Source organism: Myxocyprinus asiaticus, chromosome 23 (genome assembly GCF_019703515.2).
Source record: "Myxocyprinus asiaticus isolate MX2 ecotype Aquarium Trade chromosome 23, UBuf_Myxa_2, whole genome shotgun sequence".
Taxonomy (NCBI): Eukaryota; Metazoa; Chordata; class Actinopteri; order Cypriniformes; family Catostomidae; genus Myxocyprinus; species Myxocyprinus asiaticus.
Window position 1 is genome coordinate 34,114,484 of NC_059366.1, and position 20,502 is coordinate 34,134,985.

A 20,502-nucleotide genomic window follows, 5' to 3' on the forward strand; every position below is an offset into this window, starting at 1 on the left:
TCTGTTTCCAATATAAGGGAGGAAACAATGGCAACAATCCACCTGACTGAAGAATGAGAAAAGACCTTAGTACGCCCTGAGCAGACTGAAACAGTGGTGCTACAAAAAGAAAAAAAAAACCCCACCTGCATACAAATTTGTCTGTGAAGACAAATTCAAATCAGAGACAACCAGAGTACATCTAGAAAAGCAGTCGGTGGACTTGAACAGAGGGCTGGTATTAATTCAGATATTTGGAGACTGGTGTACCTAGGTTTTTCCCTTCAGAATGAAACCTAATGTGCTTTGATTCTTTGCACACAGTGACCGGAGTACTCAAAAGTCTGTTCTTCTCTGTGGAACTCAAAAGTACATAAGTATCTGCCTTCAAACTTCTCCCTACATACGTGCAAGTAATTTTAAGTGATTTTCTCCTAGGCTTTAGATTAAAAGAATAGTTCATCCCAAAAATGAAAATTTTGTCATTACAAATCCTTATGAGTTTCTTCTGTAGATTTTTTTTGTTTTTGGTGATATTTTTATAGGGGCTGAGTTATATGAACTACTGTTTGTTTGTTTTTTTGTTGTTGTTTTTTTTTTTTGTCATTTTGGGAGCTTGACAGATGTGTCTTTTGTAAGTTCTTTAGTGTGAAAGGTATAGGAGGTTTGGAACAACAATGACAATTTTCATTTTTTGGTGAAGTATTCCTTTAATGCACCTCAAAATTATCAAAGAACCTCCTATCAGCTCTCTGTTTAAGAAACATGCCAATTTCTAGTTCTCTTAGCCCTCGTCTCCTACTCCTCCCTCTTCTTTCTCTCTCTTCAGGCTAGAGAGAAACGTGTCTATTTCCACCTCATCGACAGCAGCAAATAGAGTGAAATCCTTTTCTCCTAACGAAGAGGGAGAGTCATTGATTGTGTGGAGGATATTTTTTCCACACTTAATTAAATGAATTTTTCCAAGACTTCATTAGACGAGACAGAGAGATTGAGGGGGAAAGATATCCTGGGATTTCAAAGAAGTGCTTCTAACCTGGGCTGAATGGCAGAACTGATCAGCTCCCTCTCTTGACAGACATTCAAAATTGAGCCAGTAAATTCTGGTTCCACCTATCAGATTTTTCCCCAGAAAATCACCATCACGGTGCATTTATACACAGAGCAGCACACCCAGAGAGTGACCCTTTATAGTATTTAATAGACAAACATCAGCTAAATGTATCAATTCAATTCAGGCAGGCAAAATTAAAACAAATACAAAACACGACTCCAAGAAAAAAAGATGCAAAGCAAGCTCAAAGAAATAAACAAATTATCCTATTTCCAAAAATTAAGACAATATAAATTGGCATCATATCTGTCCAAAATTAAAGACTACATCACAGGAAGCTTCTGACGAAGTATTGTGTGAGTGAGCACAGTCTGGCTGTAGAGACGGGTCGGCAGAGGCAGAACTGGAGACCCAGAGAGGACAGACTGTGTTCACACTGCACTCAAGGAGTCATAGAGGATGAACTTCACTTCCTCACTGAGTACAGTAAATATGAGGCCATCATATTTATAATAATATTTTATTGTTTAAAAGTTTTTGTTTTTGTTTTTTAATTAATGTTTTGGCAACATTGTATACGGTCATGCCAATAAAGCTAATTTGAAATGAAAGAGAGGGAGAAGCAGGGAAATAGTTAGGAACAGAGTTGGCAGATTAATGTACTGTATCTCTTTCTGAAGGAGGGGGAGAGAGAGAGAGAGAGAGAGAGAGAGAGAGAGAAGGTCCAGCCTGGGTACCTTCTGCAATGTAGAAGTTCTTTAACTTAGTATGTGTGGTGGTTGTAAAATTACATGCACTCTCAACTCCTGCAGCAAATGAGATTTGGGCGGCATTTGAAAAATCATCATAAAACTGCTAATTTATTTCACTCTCTTGGCAAATTAAAGGTGGCCCTGGTGCTCAACACTTGTAATATGAGGCAGTGAATGTACTCTGAAAACAAGGCAGACGCACTGAGTGAAGATAAAGAGCACTGAAAATATATGGGTTGAGAGATCAAGAAAGGATAAGAACTGCAAAATAGTGCACTGACTATTGAGAGAGAGGGGACAAAACAAGGACTGAAAATGGGCCTATTTTTTTTTTTAATATGATAGGGCAGTGCAGGCAAGAACAATTGAGTAGATCACTAGATTTCTCTATTTTCTAAAGATAATGTGAGTAGTACATTCCAGTACAAAACTGGGCGCCACGTTGCTAGGATGTGGTGGAAGGTTGACAGAGCATTGTTATGTCGTTGCTAGGGTCTTGCTAGGTGGTTGTTTACTGGCCAAAGTCAAAAGTGCCCACCCCATCACAATGAAGTTTCAGGTACTAATAATTACTGAAGTCTAAGTTGACCCATTACCACACTATCACTATTACCATACTAGAAACAAATAAAAGTTTACATTCCTTTTTCTTTTGTCCACAGCTTGATATGGTTTTCAAATTGATTTAACATCCATTGCACAGGCGCTACATAATCTATTCGGCTTCATCAGGTAAAAAGTGAACTTGCGCACTAGTAATTCAAGGAGTGCTTAATTACTGTCATTCTTTGTTTATTTCCAACCCATTTTATTATCTGAAGTTATTTCACACCTTTTCAGGGAAGTAAACAGAGTGATTGTATTGCAATCACAACACTGCAATTAAACAGTTGCAATGCCTAATTAAAGAACAGGTTTTAATAAACACTGAATGTGAAAAAAAAAAAGCAATAGAAAGTACAGGAAAAGCAAAAATGTAAATCCAAGAATGAGGTAGGAAGAGGGAAGACAAAAAGGTGTTTAACCTCGTGCGACCCCACGTCCGCATGCACAACATACATTATGTTTTGTCTTTGATATACGCTTTGCATAATTTAATATAATTTAAACCGACTGATCTAAGTTCAGGACACTGGGCTGTCATTAAAGGGTTAAACTTAATGCAATACAGCACACTGTTAAACACAATGACCGCAGACATCGAAAATAGGCCTTTTTTCCCCTTAGAAATGCTAAATTCTCTGTGCATCATCACATTGAGAATCAATGAGTGCATTCAAAAGCTGGAAAATGTTGCTTTTAGAGGCTATATACAAAGTTAGGATGAAAATAAGGTGCATTTTAAACTGTTCTGAGACCAGTGAAGACAGACAGCACACTGGAGGTTAAGTCATTCACTAAACAGGGAGCAAGGGAGCATCCTACAGCTTTCCTATGTAGCTAAGTGCATACACTCCAAACTTCCGGTCAAAAGTTCAGTTTCAGGCTGCAGATGATGCTTGGACCACTCAACATGGTTGGTAGACACAGGACAGTGGAAATCAGTACATAGATTCAGAATTTATGATGCTAAATTTTATTTTAACATGGTTGGCAGTGATTGTACGATGCTGGTAATTACTTTGAATCAGAATTAATTATGCACATTTCTGATTGGTAAAATGCTTCAGCACTGATTTTCACTTGTTTGTTTGACACTGCAAAAAGAGAACATTGAGATTTTGTTGACAAACTAGAAAAAAAACATTGTAACATAAGTCAAATCAAGTCACATAAAAAATAGTTTCTTTGAATTCTTAGTTTTTGTACTTTTCCCAATACACATTGGTCCAAAGCAGCTTTACAAAAAAAGCAGCTGTAATGCATGTAACGTCTCAAAAACATGAATAACCAACACTCCTGGGAACATAAACAATTAGATGAAAAAAAATCTGGCTTTCTATAGCTTGGTATTATTTAAATTTCCCAACTTAGTACCGCTGTCCCCATATGAGGACATACATTTTTAGGAAAACTAAAATAAATAAATAAATAAATAAATAAATAAAACAATTTTAAGCATGTTTGTTAGGGGCTTCTTGTTACAAATCAAAAAGGGAACTGGAAATGCACACAGCACTTGTGCTTGGGTCTCAGGGTGCTAACCCTTTAAGCTGTATAAACACTCCTCCAGACCAACCTAAAGACTAGAATCAGAATGAGAGTTGTGCTTAGCTCTCGGAATTTGACGTTTTTTTTTTGTTGTTTTTTTTTTTCAAAATTTAAACAAAAAGCACAATCGACTGGAAGATAAACTGCTCTGGTTAGACCGCAATGTCTGTCATCAGTCCTCCCTACTCCCTTTAGTTCTGTATGAGCACTCTTAAATTAACAAATGCGATGAGGGCACGTCACCCAGGTGTCGAAGCTAATTCTCCCCATGCCATCTAACTCTCCCCTGCTGGCACACACAGCTCCACTCACTCATTCTCACACTTTCTCTCCCTCTCTGAAAGTCCAGTATTGAACCACGTCTTCTTATTAACCACTGTTTCCTCCCCACCCACTCTATAACCAATCTACAATGGCGCAGCTGCATAACTTTGCATTCCAAATCTGCCTCGGATGGTGGATTAAGATTCTGTTTAAGTTCCAGTGCCAGAATTGCCGTCACTCTCTAAAAGCATCAATTTGCTCCTGTGAAGCTGCAAATTAAGTTGCATCAACGAAATTAACCATGAGCGTGCAGAAAAGAAGTGAAAACTGAAACACGATCCAGAAGATATCTTAAGAGTTCAACAAAGAATTTAACATGCAAAACATTACAACTTCAGATACTTAAATTTAAAAGGCCCACATTCATATCATCATCTGAAGATTTTAAATTCCACATTATTATTGGTGTTTACTAAAGCAAGCTTCGCTATTACTATTTCTCATGTTTAGGGGTGGGGGTGATTGATACCTCATGAATAATATATCAAAATCATGTGGCTTGTATGATTTATAGTGTGCTATAACGCCAGTCTACACCGGGCGCGTCTGTTGCCGTGACACAATGGCTTGAGGCTGTGTACAATGGACGCGTCAAAGCGAACGTTCTATAACATTTATTTGTCTTGTTGGCAGGAGTAGTACCAGCACGTACAGCCCAAAATGGAAAAGGACATCCATTTACTGTCTGCGCGTCAACACTTACAGTGTAGACAGCTTCATTGATTATAATGGGAGGTTACAGGGTGTTACTTTTCTAAGGAATCACACTAACGATTTTGACTTGGCAGACAATAAAGCAGGGGGAAATATTCCATAGACTTACATTGAAGTAGGGACCCAAGTCATATCATAGAGACTTCGGGGTGGGCTCTTTTTGACTTGGGCCAGTAAACAATCACCCAAAATACCTTTGCAACTGCATAGCAACATCCTTGCAATCACTCACAACACCCTACCACCATGGCGCCAAGTTTTGCACAGGCAAGAGCCACTCACATTTTCAAAAAATACCTGTAAAATCTAGGATATTCTAATTTATTGGTTAGAAAAACTATAGCAATCTGAAAGACTTGAAAGACCTGCAAGTAAAAAGCCTCTCTCTGTCCAAGCAGTTCATATAAGCTGGAGGTCAAACTATTCTTAGTGGTGAATAGTAATCATTTCTGATGATAGTAACTCCAGAATGCTTGTGCCATCTTGCATCCTTGTAGTTCGTGACCCTGAAAAGACCAGCTAAGACCAGCAAAATTTTTCCATGCTGATTAAGGCTTGTTTATGTTGGTTGGTGCTGGTCTAGCTGGTAGACCAGTATATCCATGCTGTTCACCAGTAAAAAATGCCAGCATGGTCTTTCTGATGATGCTGGTTGAACAATGAATGCTAGTAAAGAAGCAAGGAAATGATACCGTCACAACAGCGTCCCGTGATGGGTACAAGCATCCAAAAAACAAGCAAAGCTGGTGTTTTCAACAGCAGTACCCTAATCATCTTTCCTTGTCCACAATTTTGTCAGCATTCTGTTCATTTTGTCCAGCACACCCACTGAGACCATGCCATGTGCTGTTAGCAAGCTATCAACTAGAACTCCGACAGAACACTGATGGAGAGAATTACAACACAGCAATATTAATTAGCGCAGTGGATGCTCTGAGATTAATCTGCCATATGTGACTAATGAAAATCTTTTAATTAAGGAACACACCATTGTCTCGTAATGAGCCTCAGTGCTCTGGGCTTTTTGAATTAAACCATTATATACCCCTGACTTGCCCTTTGCGACTTACTCAAAGGATTTCTTGATTCGGCAAGCTTTACTTTCGACTTAAAGTACAGTAAGGCAAAAAGCCTTCAAACACTTAATCAACCTTTGGCATGTGTTCAGAGGTCTTATGCTCGCTGGAGACAGGCCCAGCAGTTTTGCTTTCTGCTTGGCACACCCTGATCAGGGACACTATCAACATGAAGAATGCTTTGATTGACAGAGCTTTTGGGAGATTAAAGAAGTCCTTTTGTAAACATAAAAAATTAGTTATGTGATGTTTCACCATAGGCCTAAACCTGGACCTGCTTACTGCTGTTATATTTAGTTCCATAATGACTTTTAAGACACAATCATCAACGAGTAAGTGTTTTGAATGAATCTTTAAAATGATTTAAACGTTTGTGAAACAAACTAATTGAATAAACGATTTAATGACTCACTCGTACCAGAAAAAAAGATGCTCATTTATTGCCAAATACTGGAGTAAAAATGTAATCTGCAGAAATTGTGACTGGAATCTAAACAAATCTCTTTGGTGAACGAATTCAAAAGACTTGAGTCTTTTGAGATATATATATATATATATATATATATATATATATATATATATATATATATATATATATATATGGGAGTATATAAATTTAGTCTTTCTTTATTGTGACTAGATTGCAGTTTATTGTGCTACTCCAATCCCAATCAATAATAAAAAAAAGATTTGGTACATAACACGGGACTTTTAATTATAAACAAGCCCGAAATACACATGGGACTACTATTTTGAAATGTTTACACTCCCAATTGTGAACTCACTGACAGCTGATTCGCTGAGAAAGTGACTCGAATTCAAACTGCTAACCTGAGATCTTGTTGGGTGATTCATTACAAAGACCCTGTTCAAAAGAGTAATTTGTTCACAAATTGGACATCATGGCTCGTGCTGTGTTCGTTGTTGCGTGCAGCCAGCGAGCGCATATCATCAACAGAAAGGCTGCAATTCTTTCCCTTGCACTACGATTTAGCAAAATGATGAATGAATAGCAAAACATAAAATGATGATGAATAGCAAAACATAAAATGTAATTAGAATTTCTCAAAAAGTTGGGGGCCATCACTACAATTGTCCACACACACACACACACACACACTGGGTGGCCATTGTGTATGTTAAGGTGATCTGAGGAAGAGATATTACAAACAGCAAGGTGCGCATAATCTCAGCTAATACTTTCTTCACCGAGAGCCATTTTAATCATCCATTGGTCGACCCCCTCCCTTAACTATGCCATATGTTGCCTTTAACATCATTAAAGCAGTTTAATGGTGGTTGGATGACATGGTAAACTAAATAGCTTAAAAAGTAAATATGAACCATGGGCAGACTTTGCTTTGTTTATCTCATTGCTTCAAATCCATGTGGAAGATCATGTAACTTCATAAAGTACTACAGTGCCATCTTTTGGTTCAACTCTTTAACCTCTTGCTATCAAATAACATTAAACTTTTAAACAGGATGCTTAGATATAAAATAAAAATTTCCATAAAGTTCCATTAAGTAAACAAAACCCTACCTTCAGTATTAAACTTCAGTGTGTAATTTGTCCCCACACCGTTTTGACTACGGACATGAAGGATATTTCAATCATGCAGCTTATTTAAGACAGGCGTGCTATTACTTTTCTAAACAATCGGTCAAATTCTTGCCTGGTGTAACGGGAGCCAGCTGATACGTGATAGCTGTGCAGTGTGTAAACCTCACTCCTTTGGCCTCAAGAGGCGCACTAGCAACTTATGCTAGAGACTGTAGTCTTTAGGCTCCTCATTAGAGCGCCTTCTCCCTTGCCGGCTCCCACCCCTTCATTTTTTTCACATTTTTTTATGTTCCAGCCTTATGCTAAAATGCTTTAAATTATTATGCTGTGGGGGTGTTTTTCAGTGGCAGGGAGTGGGGAACTGGTCAGGGTTGAAGTAAAGCTGAAAGCAGCAAAATATAGAAATATCCTTTTTTTTTTTTTTTTGATTAACATTTTTTATTGATTCAACCATTAAATATAAATAGCAGACACACATATACAGAATCAATATCCAACCCCCACTATGTGATTGCCTATGCAATCTAGAGGGGGTCCAATAGACTCTATGTAAAATCTTAAATTGCGTGAGGCAAACCCTTGCGCCTCTGGATGCAGATTTGACATTTTTTAGAATCCCATCCCACTCTCCCTCCTCCAATACCATAATTTAGGATGCTTACCATTCCAAATGAAGGACTTTGCTATGCTATCAAATTGCTTGAAATAAGAGAGGGGGACATCTACAGGGAGAGACTGCAGTAAGTAATTTAATTTTGGAATACAATTCATTTTAATAAAATTAACCTTCCCAATCATAGATAAATGTTATGAAGCCCACCTGCCCACATCGCTCGAAAACCATTTTATTAAGGGGTCAAAATTAACTAACTAAATCACACAAATTTGCTGGAAATAAAATACCCAAATACTTAATGCCCTGTTTGGGCCACTGGAAAGCACCCGGCTTCAAAGCCGTTTCTGGGCAGTACACTGTCAGAGCCAAAGCTTCGGATTTAGACCAATTGACTCTATATCCTGAAAACTTAGAAAAGGAATTAATAATTCTGTGGAGGCAAGGCATAGATCTACTGGGGTCAGAGACAAATAATAAAATATCATCTGCGTAAAGCAAGAGTTTCTGCGCCATGCCTCCCGCCACCACCCCTGGAAAATCATCCTCCTTTCTTATCGCGGTTGCTAATGGTTTCAGGGCAAGACAGAACAATAATGGGGAAAGAGGGCAACCATGCCGGGTGCCCCTATCCAGAGTAAAATAATCTGAAATTAGTCCATTTGTTTGTACCGCTGCTACTGGGTGTCTATAAAGTAACTTAATCCATCCAATAAACGTACTACCGAACCCGTTTCCAAAACCTTAAAAAGATAATCCCATTCTACCATATCAAATGCCTTTTCGGCGTCAAGTGAGATGGCAGCGACCGGAGATTGTTCATTCGCTACTGACCACATGATATTGATGAGACGCTTAATGTTATCAGAATAAACCCCACCTGATCTATATGTATAAGAGATGTCATAACTTTACTTAATCGATTAGCCAGAATTTTTGACAACATTTTTTACATCTAACTGGATCAGGGAAATTGGACAGTAACTTTTACACTCGCTTGGATCTTTGTCCTTTTTAAGAATCAGACTGATCCGGGCTTGTGTCATGGTTGGCGGAAGCTTTCCATTCTTTAATGATTCAGTATAAACTTCTAGCAAAAGTTGAGCCAGTTCTGTAGCATAAGATTTGAAAAACTCAGCAGCAAAGATGTCAGGCCCCGGAGCCTTGCCTGTAGGTAAAGCCTTAATAACCTCGCCAAGCTCCTCCAAGGTTATCTTAGAATCAAGAGATCTTTTTTGCTCAGTCGTCAGTTTAGGGAGATCTAATGGTTCCACAACGTTTCTAATATCTTCATCAGTAGACGAAGACGTGGAACTATACTGCCGTGCAAAGGCAAAAGGTTTTTTGGTTGAAAATGAGTTATTGATATTTTTGAGACTTTCAAGACCTCCTTTATCATGTGGATAATTATCTTGAGTCAATTCCATTGTTTTTTCAAGAAAATAATGGGTTGTCTTAACAGTAACTTCCAAAAGCCCAAGAGAAACCAAGGCAGAACTCCGTAACTCCAAATTACCGCTCTTTGACTTTGTTTTGGAACGCTCAAATTGAGTTAGGGTACTCTGCCTTTGTTTAGCCGTGCGTCAAAATGAAGTTACTGTGCCAGCATGGAGTTACTGTACTCTGCCTTTGTTTTTACATTAAAGTTTACCACGTTTAAATTACGGTGTAGCCTGTGTACTGTCATACATCTGTCATTGAAGCAATCTGACACACACGATACCTGAATAAAAGTGTAGTAAACAAATATTGTTGAGTGTTTTTCTATAGCGTTTAAGGGAAAATGATGGTCGAGATGGCTTTGAAATGCCAACATAAAGGTCAAGGTAAGAAAGTGTGTAACACAAAAGATGCATTAGACAAACTAATTAGATAGATAGATTGCAATCTACTTCATTTAGCTAGCTAGCAGCCTATAGCATAAATAGGCTACTCGGCTATCCAATGAATAGGCTACCAAACTGCTCCATATAACAAAGCACTGTAAACAAGCAAAGACTGGATAACTTGCCAGCAATAAGTAATCGTAAATATTCTCAAAGTTTTTTTTTGTTGTTTTTTTCATAATGCAGATTATTCAGTCAGTGCCAGCCTATCAGTGACTGCAGTCAACATCAGTGTCAGTGAGTCCGGGGCTGCCCACTAGTTGCACGAGTGTGGACTCGAATGCCATGACAGCGTAGCATGTAGCATGATCACACATAATATCAGCAGTAACAGTTCGCAATTAAATCTGTCCTACCTTTTCTGGTAACCCGATAAAATCCATGGCAATGAACGTCATCGCAGATGCTTAATCCACAACAATCCACAAGCATTCTGATTTCTGAGCATTATTCCTACTTGCTGGCGTTCACATCAATCCACAAATCGATCTTTTAGGCTAGACTACTTTCATTCAATTCGATGTAAAAGCACTTAGACTAACTTATGTCTTGTATCCTTTTATGTAAATAAACTGGTTTCAAAATGGTATCCAACCACATGTATAATTTTTGTCTGGATGTCAGTTACGGTCAGATTCAGAAAAACAATAAATATAGTCACATACTCTATATTATAGCCTTTGAGATTGGCCAGTCCAGTCCACCAGTCAGAGACCTGTGCATTGGAGCATGGTAGCTAAATTTAACCCTTGATTAACCAGCTGTGGCACTAACTTGTAGGCCTGTGGCTGTATTTATTATCTCTTATTCCAATCCATGCATTTTAAATTTGTACATGATTTGTTATATCTTTGCATTCCATTATTAATTAAATTATGTTTACTCATTAGAAATATGCTTATCTTGTATTTATTCATATAATTAAGTGTCACCTATCTGCAGTCAACCTGTTAGTTTTGCTGCACACCAATTGAAGATATTCTTTACCGCTATGGAGGTATGTGTCATGTCTAATGTATTAAAAATGCCATCAGAATACAACCAAAGCACAGGATAGCAATAAGTACATGGCTATAAGTAATTGTAAATCATCCAAAATAAATGCCATGATCACTAGATTTTATACAGGTGTTACTATAATGATTTTGTAAATAGTGATCAGCAACAAAATATTGATAATGTGGAAGTTACTGCCTTTTGCCTTGGCGTGAATTCTCACTTTTTGCAGACAATACAAAGGCAGAGTACAGTAACTTCAAAATAGGGGTCAAAAGTAAAGTTTGAGCTCAATATTTTTTTATGTAGATAAATTTCATTACTAAAACATCTAGTTGCCAGATTTTCAGTGTCCTACCTATAATACATTTGGCTGGACAACTAAAAAACTTTAAAGTCATTTTTCTCAGTTCCACACTCTTGCGAGTTAAGGTCTTTTGCCTTTGTAGGGCAGTATAGAGATCAAAGTAGAATTCTTTAAAAGCATTATTAATATCAATGGCCGACGTAAATATTTCCCCACCAGCAGATTTCACTGAGGGAATGGTAGAAAAAGACTCTCTCTGCTTTATATATCTAGCCAAAAGTTTTCCTGCTTTGTCCCCCGACTCAAAGTATGACTGTCTTGCCCTGAATAACCAAAACTCCACTTTCCGTGACAAAATAGTATTATATCTGAATTTCAGTCGAGTCAATTCTCTGAGGCCATCGGATGACAAACGGCGCTTCAGCTCTGCTTCAGCATTTTAATATTTCCTGCCAATATTTCGCTTTGGGTTTTTTGGTGAATGAGGCAAACTGTATGATCCGACCCCTAAGAACTTTTATTTCAGTCTTTAACATTTGTTGGAATTCAGGATTTTGGCGCCAACTACATGATTTCTTTTTTTTTATATGTGGCAGCACCTCTAAACTCACCAGGGCGTGATCCGAGATGAAGATATTTCCAACTGAGCAATCCACAACAGATGAAATGAGGGACTTGTATATAAAAAAAAAAAAATCTATTCTACAATAAATCTTATGGACTGATGAAAAAAAATGTATAGTCTCTACTAGATGGGTTCAAAAGTCTCCAAATATCTGTAAGACCACGACTTTTACACATCCTGTGAAGCGTCAATGTTGCTCTAGGGGGCTTACACACTTTTGCTTCACTATGATCAAGGACTGAGTCCATCAATAGATTAAAGTCTCCTCCCAATATTATATCATGAGGGGTGCCAGCGGTTTGCAACATCCCTTCAAGATCTATAAAAAAAGCCCTGATCATCAGCGTTAGGCACATAAATATTAGCCAAAATCAAACTTTGCCCCTGAATTTCAGCTAAAACAATAATGACTCTTCCTAATTTATCTTTAATCTGTTTGAGACATTTGAATTGTAGATGTTTATTTACCAATATAACGACTCCCTTGCTCTTACTTGAGCCAACACTAAAGAAAACATGCCCACCCAATATCTTCCCAATTTTTTTCCGCTTCCTGCGGAGAAAGGTATGTTTCTTGAAGAAACACTATATCATATTTCTTACGTTTAAGAAAATAAATAACCTTCCTTCTTTTTATGGGGTGCCCCAACCCATTCACATTCCATGTGGAGAGAGATAGTACACTCATATTAACAACTGACATATTGATATAATAAAAAAAAAAAAAACTGTGTGTCAAAAACAAAATTATACAGACCATATTCCCCATTAGTGAAACAATCACACCCCAAATTCCCCCGATCAAAACAAACAGAAAAAAGAAAAACGTGCGCATTAACCCCGCGCACGAGAGACCAACCGGTGACAATCCCTCTAAACTCAAAAGGTCCATGAAAGCTCACGAGCCCCCACGACAACTTTGCCATCGGATTGCACAATTCTGCCTCACAAATTTGTGAAGCAAAATTAAATAACAGAAAATACTTTGTAAAATAACCCCCAGCTAAAAGGAAGAATGAACACAAAGAACATGTAGATTAATTCACAGAACTGTTTTAAAGGTGTGATCTTCCACAAAACAAATTTCAGCTGATATAAAACTGTTCAGTTTCACGGATAGACAAACGAATGTTCATTGAGTCAGCTGTTATGAGTTCAGCGGATGACGTAATCATTCCAGTGTCCCGTAAACGGAACAAGCTCCAGCCGTTAGGTGGAGCCAACACAAAAAGAAACAAAACCGACATCCCGGTTCCCCGGATGGTCAAGTCAATTAACTCGGAGGCCGCATAAAATTATATACCACGACTTACTCAATCCGTCAACTTTATAAAGACATCCTTTGTGTGAGCATGTAGATATTTTGCGGTCATCCGTAGTGTCCACTCTCAAACTGGCTGGGAACTTCCATGCAAAAGTAATCTTCCGTCAATGCAAAAGCTTCTTTAAGGAAAAGTGTTATTCACAAAACAGGCTCCAGCTGCTCGGCGGAGCCAACGCAAAAAGAAACCAAAATGACGCCCAGCTTCCTCAAAAGCCGGAGTAAGTACAGCGAGTCGACCCACTCACATGAGAAACATCCAATGGTTTACTCACCCATTGATTCAATAAAAGACATTGCCTGATTGGGACATGTAAATACTTTGCAACTGTCCTTTGTTTCTATTCTCAGTTTGGCTAGGAACATCAGAGCAAAAGTGATCTTTCGCTGATACAAGAGTTTCTTGCATTCTCTGAACCGATCATGTTTCTCTCGTCGAACTCGCAAAGTCTGGGAACAAGAAAATATTATGATTCCTCCAAGAAAGCTTCCCTTTGCTCCTCGCCTAGCACAACACAAGATCTTTATCGGATGACCTCAGAAATTTGGCCAGAATCGATCGGGCCTATCTCCCTCAGCAGATCTCCGAGCAGGGACTCTGTGAGCTCCCTTGATTTCCAGCTTGTGGTCTGTTATGTCGAGCAGACTCAGGAAGAGCTCGTCTAGGAATTTCACCATATCTCTGCCCTCCTCATGCTCAGGAATTCCAACAATTCTGATGTTATTCCTGTGGCTTCTATTCTCAAGATCTTCAAGAATACGTTCCAGATCAACTTTGGTCGCAGGCGGATTAGTGGATAATTCCCTCTCCGAAGACTCCAAATAATCGTTTCGTTTCTCAGCATCTGACACTCTTGTAACTAACTCAGAGAATTTTATTTCCATCTCCGTAATCGATCGACGTATTACAGCGAGATCCTCCAAGTCAGCAAGAACCTTCGTCATCATCACTGATATGTTGGACAACTGACGCTGGATCTCCTCTCCCGCTGCGCCATCCAAATCGAGTCTCCGGTCTGTAGGCCTGTCGGGGCTTTCATCCTGAACACGTAAGTGTCTTTTAATGTCTCCAGAGCCCGATGATTTTGACTTCTTTGCCATGTTTTACATCAAAGAGCAAATGTGTAACTGGGTGTATCGAATTTCACCAGATTATAACATGAGAATAATTAAACGTTTAGCTAAGTGCGCGGAGCTCGTCGTTCACACGTCTGCTTCTTGCATGGCGTCACGTGACCTCATATAGAAATATCCTTAATGAAAACCTGGTCCAGAGCGCTCAGGACCTCAGACTGGGCCAAAGGTTCACCTCATCATCCCCAAAAAGACTTGAGGCTGAAATCGCTGCCAAAGGTGCTTCAACTAAGTACTATGTTGAAGGTCTGAATACTTATGTCAATGTGATATTTCAGTTATTTCTTTTTAATAAATTTGCAAAATTATCAAAAATATGTTTTTTGCTTTGTCATTATGGGGTATGGAGTTAAGATTGATGTGAAAATAATAATTTAAAACATTTGAGCATAAGGCTGCAACATAACAAAATGTGAGAAAAAAAAAAAAAGAAGAGGTCTGAATAATTTCTGAATGCACTGTATCTAGGGACCAGACTATCACTGTAACTTAGAGGTGGGCTCATTTGCAATTACATAGGAACAACATAGCAACACACTAAAAGTTACTAAGAACACCTCCGCAAATGCATAGCAATGCCCTGACAACCATCCACAACAAGCAAGCACCACTCCATACTTTAGATTTTAAATGTAGTCTTGTTAATTTACCTGACTATAGTGTATTAATGTCTGCCATAATTTTCATATGATAATCAAATAAAACAATGCTTAAAATGGAATCGCTTGCCATTGCTGGAAAAATAGTCATAAAACAGCAGTCATCAGTGTTTTGGGGTTTGCAAAATCATGTTGCATTGTTAAATCTTCTGTTTCTCGGTCAAGCTCAGAGGCAGACGAAAAAACTTGTGAAATTTGAGGTCTGTGCCTTTGTTCTCTTTGTAGGCTGTCTCTTTCTCACTGCAACACTTTCGCTCAAAAAAAAAAAGATGATGCCAAAGCACTTGAAAAAGTGGTGGGACTTCAGAAAACAGCCCTGGCGAAGTGCTATTTGAAGTGATTATCTGCAATTAAATTCAGCTGATACATCAACGGCTCATCCCCATGCTGTTAGGCGGCTTGGCAATGATGTACTAGAAATTCACAGAAACTGATGACAAATTGGTCTCAGGATATTTACTCAACCCCCCCCCACAGCAACACACCTATTTTGATCGGCTAAAAGCAGTCTGAGCAGAGCAGTTGGCAGGCTGGCATGGCAGGGAGTGAGTTAAAAGTTAAATAGAGGTCTAAGCGTTTGGCCCTCTGTGGCTCCTGTGTCATACAGCCCAGACTGGAGATGAACAGAGAGTCTAGGTGACCATCTGCCATCCCTGTTTTGCTCAACGGTTCATAGATTTCATTTGGGTAAATGAGACAATGAGGGAAGAGACTTGAAATTAAAAAAAGAGAAAAAGCAAAAGCATTCCTTGCTCTCCTTCCTCCTGGCTAGGTAGACTTTGCCTGTCTACCTAGCCACACAAACAAACACAAGCAAGAGAAGGAGAGAGGCGAAAGTCTCTCATACCAATGAGCTCATGCATGGCATTCTGACAGTTCCAGCTTTTGGCCTGAAATTCACCCCCAGACTCCAGCTTCAGTCTGAAAACTTCTATTTAAAACATCACATGCTGCTACTCTACACACCACCAAACACATAACCAGCCAAAAGTAAAAGCAGTGCAAAACCACAGCGCTTCTCAAGCGCAACACTCCCACCAGGTGGTGGAAAAATAGCAACTTCCAATGACTGCTGTTATACATTTAATTTTTATAGAAGAATCTAAAATCGATGGACCTTAGACAGGGTAGTCTTCATATTTAATTTGATGTGAATGAAAAGCAGTCTGTGAGAAATAGAAGTACAGTCCGTTCAATCGGCTGTACATAGTTAAAGGATAGTTCTCGTTATCAGTTTCCTTGAAAAGATTGCAACTAAATAGTTTTTGAAACTTGAAAACTTTGTAAAATGGATGGTGCGCTACTGCTGCACCATGGCTCTGATATCTAGCTTAAAGGGATAGTTCACCCAAAAATGAAAATTCACTCATCATTTACTCACCCTCATGTCATCCCAGGTGTGTAGACTTTCTTTCTTCAGCAGAACACATTTGAATAAAAATATAAATGTATCTCAGCTCAGTAGGCCCTTAAAATGCAAGTGGATGGTGATTAGGCTTTTGAAGCTCCAAAGAGAACACATAGTCACCATAAACGTCATCCATACGACTCCAGCGGTTAAATTAATGAGTTCTAAAGCGATACGATCACTTTTGGTGCAAACAATATCAATATTTATGTACTTTTTAACTATAAACAATCGCTTCTGGTAAGCAGCAGCTTAGGCATTCACAAGAGCGCTGAGTTCACGTGGTGTCTCGTGTGACGAATTCAGGTGGCATGTTGCAAACGTAATCTCACGTTCTCTCCATTGAAACATCCAGGATAAGCACAAAAATGCACCATTGTGAGTAAACGAACAGATAAATACAGATCTAAACCAAAACCAACTAAGCTTTTGTACAGCGTTCCTCCTACATAGTTGTAATCAGCGCTGCTCTTCCGGATGTGTTGCACGTCTGCAGTTGTCATGTGTCTCACATGCCAACGCGATTACATCACACGCGCATACTGCTGCTGACCGGAAGAGATGGTTTATAGTTAAAAGCTAAATATTGATCTTTTTCGCACCAAAAGCGACTGTGTTGCTTTAGAAGACATTAAACAAACCGCTGGAGTTGTAAGCATGACGTTTATGCTGACTGTCTATTCTTTTTGGAGCTTCAAAAGTCTGATCACCATCCGCTTGCATTTTAAGGGCCTACTGAGCTAAGATATTTTTCGCCAAATGTATTCTGCTGAAGAAAGAAAATCATACACACCTGGGATATCATGAGGGTGAGCAAATGATGAGAGAATTTTCATTTTTGGGTGAACTAATCCATAATATTTTTACTGAGAAATAAACAACTTACTATGAGAACGCCTTGTACATTTAAATCGACAAAAAAGCATTGAATCAAAATGATTAAATTCTGGCATCAGGAAACAGAAATCAATGTGTGTGATGTATCAGTGTAGGAGGATATTTAGATGAATTGCCAGAAATATGTTCCTCTCTATTTAGAAGCACATGGAACCAGAGAACTACTAGGATGCACAGAGCTAAAGTGCTGTTGTTTTCCACCTAACACGTAGAGCTGCTTCATTGACTGCCACAATTCATACAGACAGGTGCTGCTCAGAGAAGAAGAGAATGGATTCACTGCAATCTTTCTCAAGCCATCTCAGATCACTGTGGATGAACAAATTAGTTATGGAAGCAGAATCAATGCTATGCCCTTAAAACTACCGGGGATTCTGTTAAGGAAGCACACAGGCTGCGAGAGCTGAGAAATATTAAATGATAATAAACCTTGTTTCATTTTGACTGTTTCACCGATCAAATATATTTCTTGGTACATTTGTACTTATTCTTTGCAGACTGCTGTTTGAATTGATCACTAGTAACAGTCCTGAGATCTTACATGATGAAATACTGAGCCCATGGCATGCTCAGTTACACATCTTGTTCTTAAATTAATGCAAAGAAGACAGAGCATGTCAGTGTGTGTGTGTGTGTGTGTGTGTGTGTGTGTGTGTGTGTGTGTGTGTGTGTGTGTGGCCACTAACCCCAAGAATGTTTTGGATTTCTTTCCAGCGATTAGCCCACTGTTTTGTCAGTTCCTGAACCTGAGGGAAAAAAGAGAAATCAACATGCATTTTTCCTCCATGTGAAAATACAGATAAAAGAAGTTTTAAAACATTTTCTACTAGATTGTGAGTGTAAAGCATAAGCATTAGAGGTAAAGAGCAGCAAGCCACATTCTTTTATCATAAAAATGTGACACAAAAGGCATTCTGAGCACTGACATAAAAACACAGCTCTCTGAAATCACACAGGCCAGAAGGAATCTGAAGTTTTTGTTTTTTATTTTCTGTGTTTCTCAGCAGAATTCTGTAGAATGAAATTTAACATGGTTAAACAAAAATAAAAAAAAAAGTGTAAAATGGAGTACTGAGATTACTACACTTTTTAGTAGCTTAAAGCATATTCTAATATTTAATAATTAAACTTGCTAGGGGTGAGTGTTGTGTAGAATAGGGATGTGCGAGACTAGTCGACTAAACGGTTCGGATGCTGCTAGTCGACACTGGAATTACTAGTCGGTTAATATTTCCCCCCATTAAACTGATAATAATTTTTACACATTTACGTTTGGCTTTATATTTTTACAGAGGCTGAACTTAAATTACTGTCATATTAATGTTACATATTTTAAATAGAATTAATAATACAAATATTATTTAAAAAAAAAAAAAAAAGAGGATAACTGGAGCAGATACAGAGTTTATTTCACCTCAGGCTGCACGTGCTTCTTCCCTCTCTCTCTCGCGGCACGCGCAGGAAAACGTCCTCTCGCTAGACAAGCAAACTCAGCAAAGTAGTTATGAAATCACTTCGGTGGTGCGGGAATCGGCTTTCCAAATGTTTGAAAGTCCCTAAGGATGTTTTAACATTCGAGTCTTCTTTACATCTGCGCATTTTCCGCTGAGCAGGCTTTTTCAAGGACAGCCACCTTAGGTGAGTTACGTCCTGTCTTTCATCGGACCATGTCGACGTATTAATTTTACTCATAAAAAAAATTATGCTTTTGAGTTAGTAGCCTAGAAAATAACTGTTTTAGACTAGGTATGCAATTTTTTTAATCTGCTGATTAAGAAGGCTATTTTCAATGAGGTGCGGACTGTTTAACGGGTTAAACGATCTTTTATTCTGTGTGCATGTCATGTTTAGAATACATTAGGTTTATTGTAGGCTACATCACAGGCATATTTTTTCTATCCTATAGCTATTTATTTATTTTTACATAGTAACTGTTATTGGTTAACGTTCTTTACCAAACAGCTGTCATATTAGATCAGTGGTTAATGCACGACTGCACGTCGTGAAATACGCGCAACTTTTCAGCACATTTTCTTTCTCTCTCATAGATTTGGCTTAGTCTACCTGTTAATTATTTTCAACAATGTCCTGACTGGTAAAATACGCTGGCTACCACCCCTGGAGTTCGCTAGTTCGCTAGTTCAAATCCCAGGGCGTGCTAAGTGACTCCAGCCAGGTCTCCTAAGCAACCAAATTGGCCCGGTTGCTAGGGAGGGTAGAGTCACATGGGGTAATCTCCTCGTGGTCGCTATAATGTGGTTTGTTCTCGGTGGGGCGCATGGTGAATTGAGCGTGGTTGCCGCGGTGGATGGTGTGAAGCCTCCACACGCGCTATGTCTCTGTGGCAACGCACTCAACAAGCCACGTGATAAGATGCGCGGGTTGACTGTCTCAGACGCGGAGGCAACTGGGATTCGTCCTCCGCCACCCGGACTGAGGCGAATCACTATGCGACCACGAGGACTTAGAGTGCATTGGGAATTGGGCATTCCAAATTGGGAGAAAAAGGGGAAACCCCCCCCCCCCCCCAAAAAAAATAAATAAAAAAAGTGTAGTGTAGAACTTTGTGAACAATGGAGATCTGCAGAGCTATATGTGGAGTTCTGTGGAGAACAACGTTGCTGAAGAACTCTTTTAACTCAAAGGCTTTAATTATCTCTCTAAATCAGCATGTATCATACTTAAAAAGTCGTCAGCTGCAAGCAAATCAAGAAGTGATATGCTTAATTTTACCCGGTTTTTAATCACTGGATGATTTAAGTAGTCTGTGGATATGATGAGAAATTGAGCCACTTACTCTGGCTTCATCCTGGTGAAGCTTCTCCTTTACACTTGATGCTGCAGGCTGCTCAAATAATGTCATCTGAAAGTGTGAGGACTGGAGTGTTAAAGTTACATGACCACTGAACAACAAAACAAACTAAGGCTGCATCCAAACTCTACAGAGTACAAAAAGTACTTTGTTTGGCAATAGAAACATATGAACCTCTCTCTCATATGATATAACATATGATCTCTCTAGTATCTTTTAAGACAGTTTGC

The 20,502-nt window shown here is 38.8% G+C and overlaps 1 protein-coding gene across 2 annotated transcripts in view; it reads right to left on the bottom strand.

The window, feature by feature from the left end:
* The window catches only part of kif16bb (kinesin family member 16Bb), a 78,815-nt gene that overhangs the window by 49,047 nt on the left and 9,266 nt on the right, over positions 1-20,502 (bottom strand). For both annotated transcript variants that reach the window (XM_051651948.1, XM_051651947.1), the window contains exons 12-13: positions 20,258-20,323; positions 18,147-18,206 (exon numbers count right to left, since the gene is read on the bottom strand). In XM_051651948.1, coding sequence (XP_051507908.1) covers positions 18,147-18,206; positions 20,258-20,323 — 126 coding nt within the window. The remainder of the gene's footprint in view (positions 1-18,146; positions 18,207-20,257; positions 20,324-20,502) is intronic.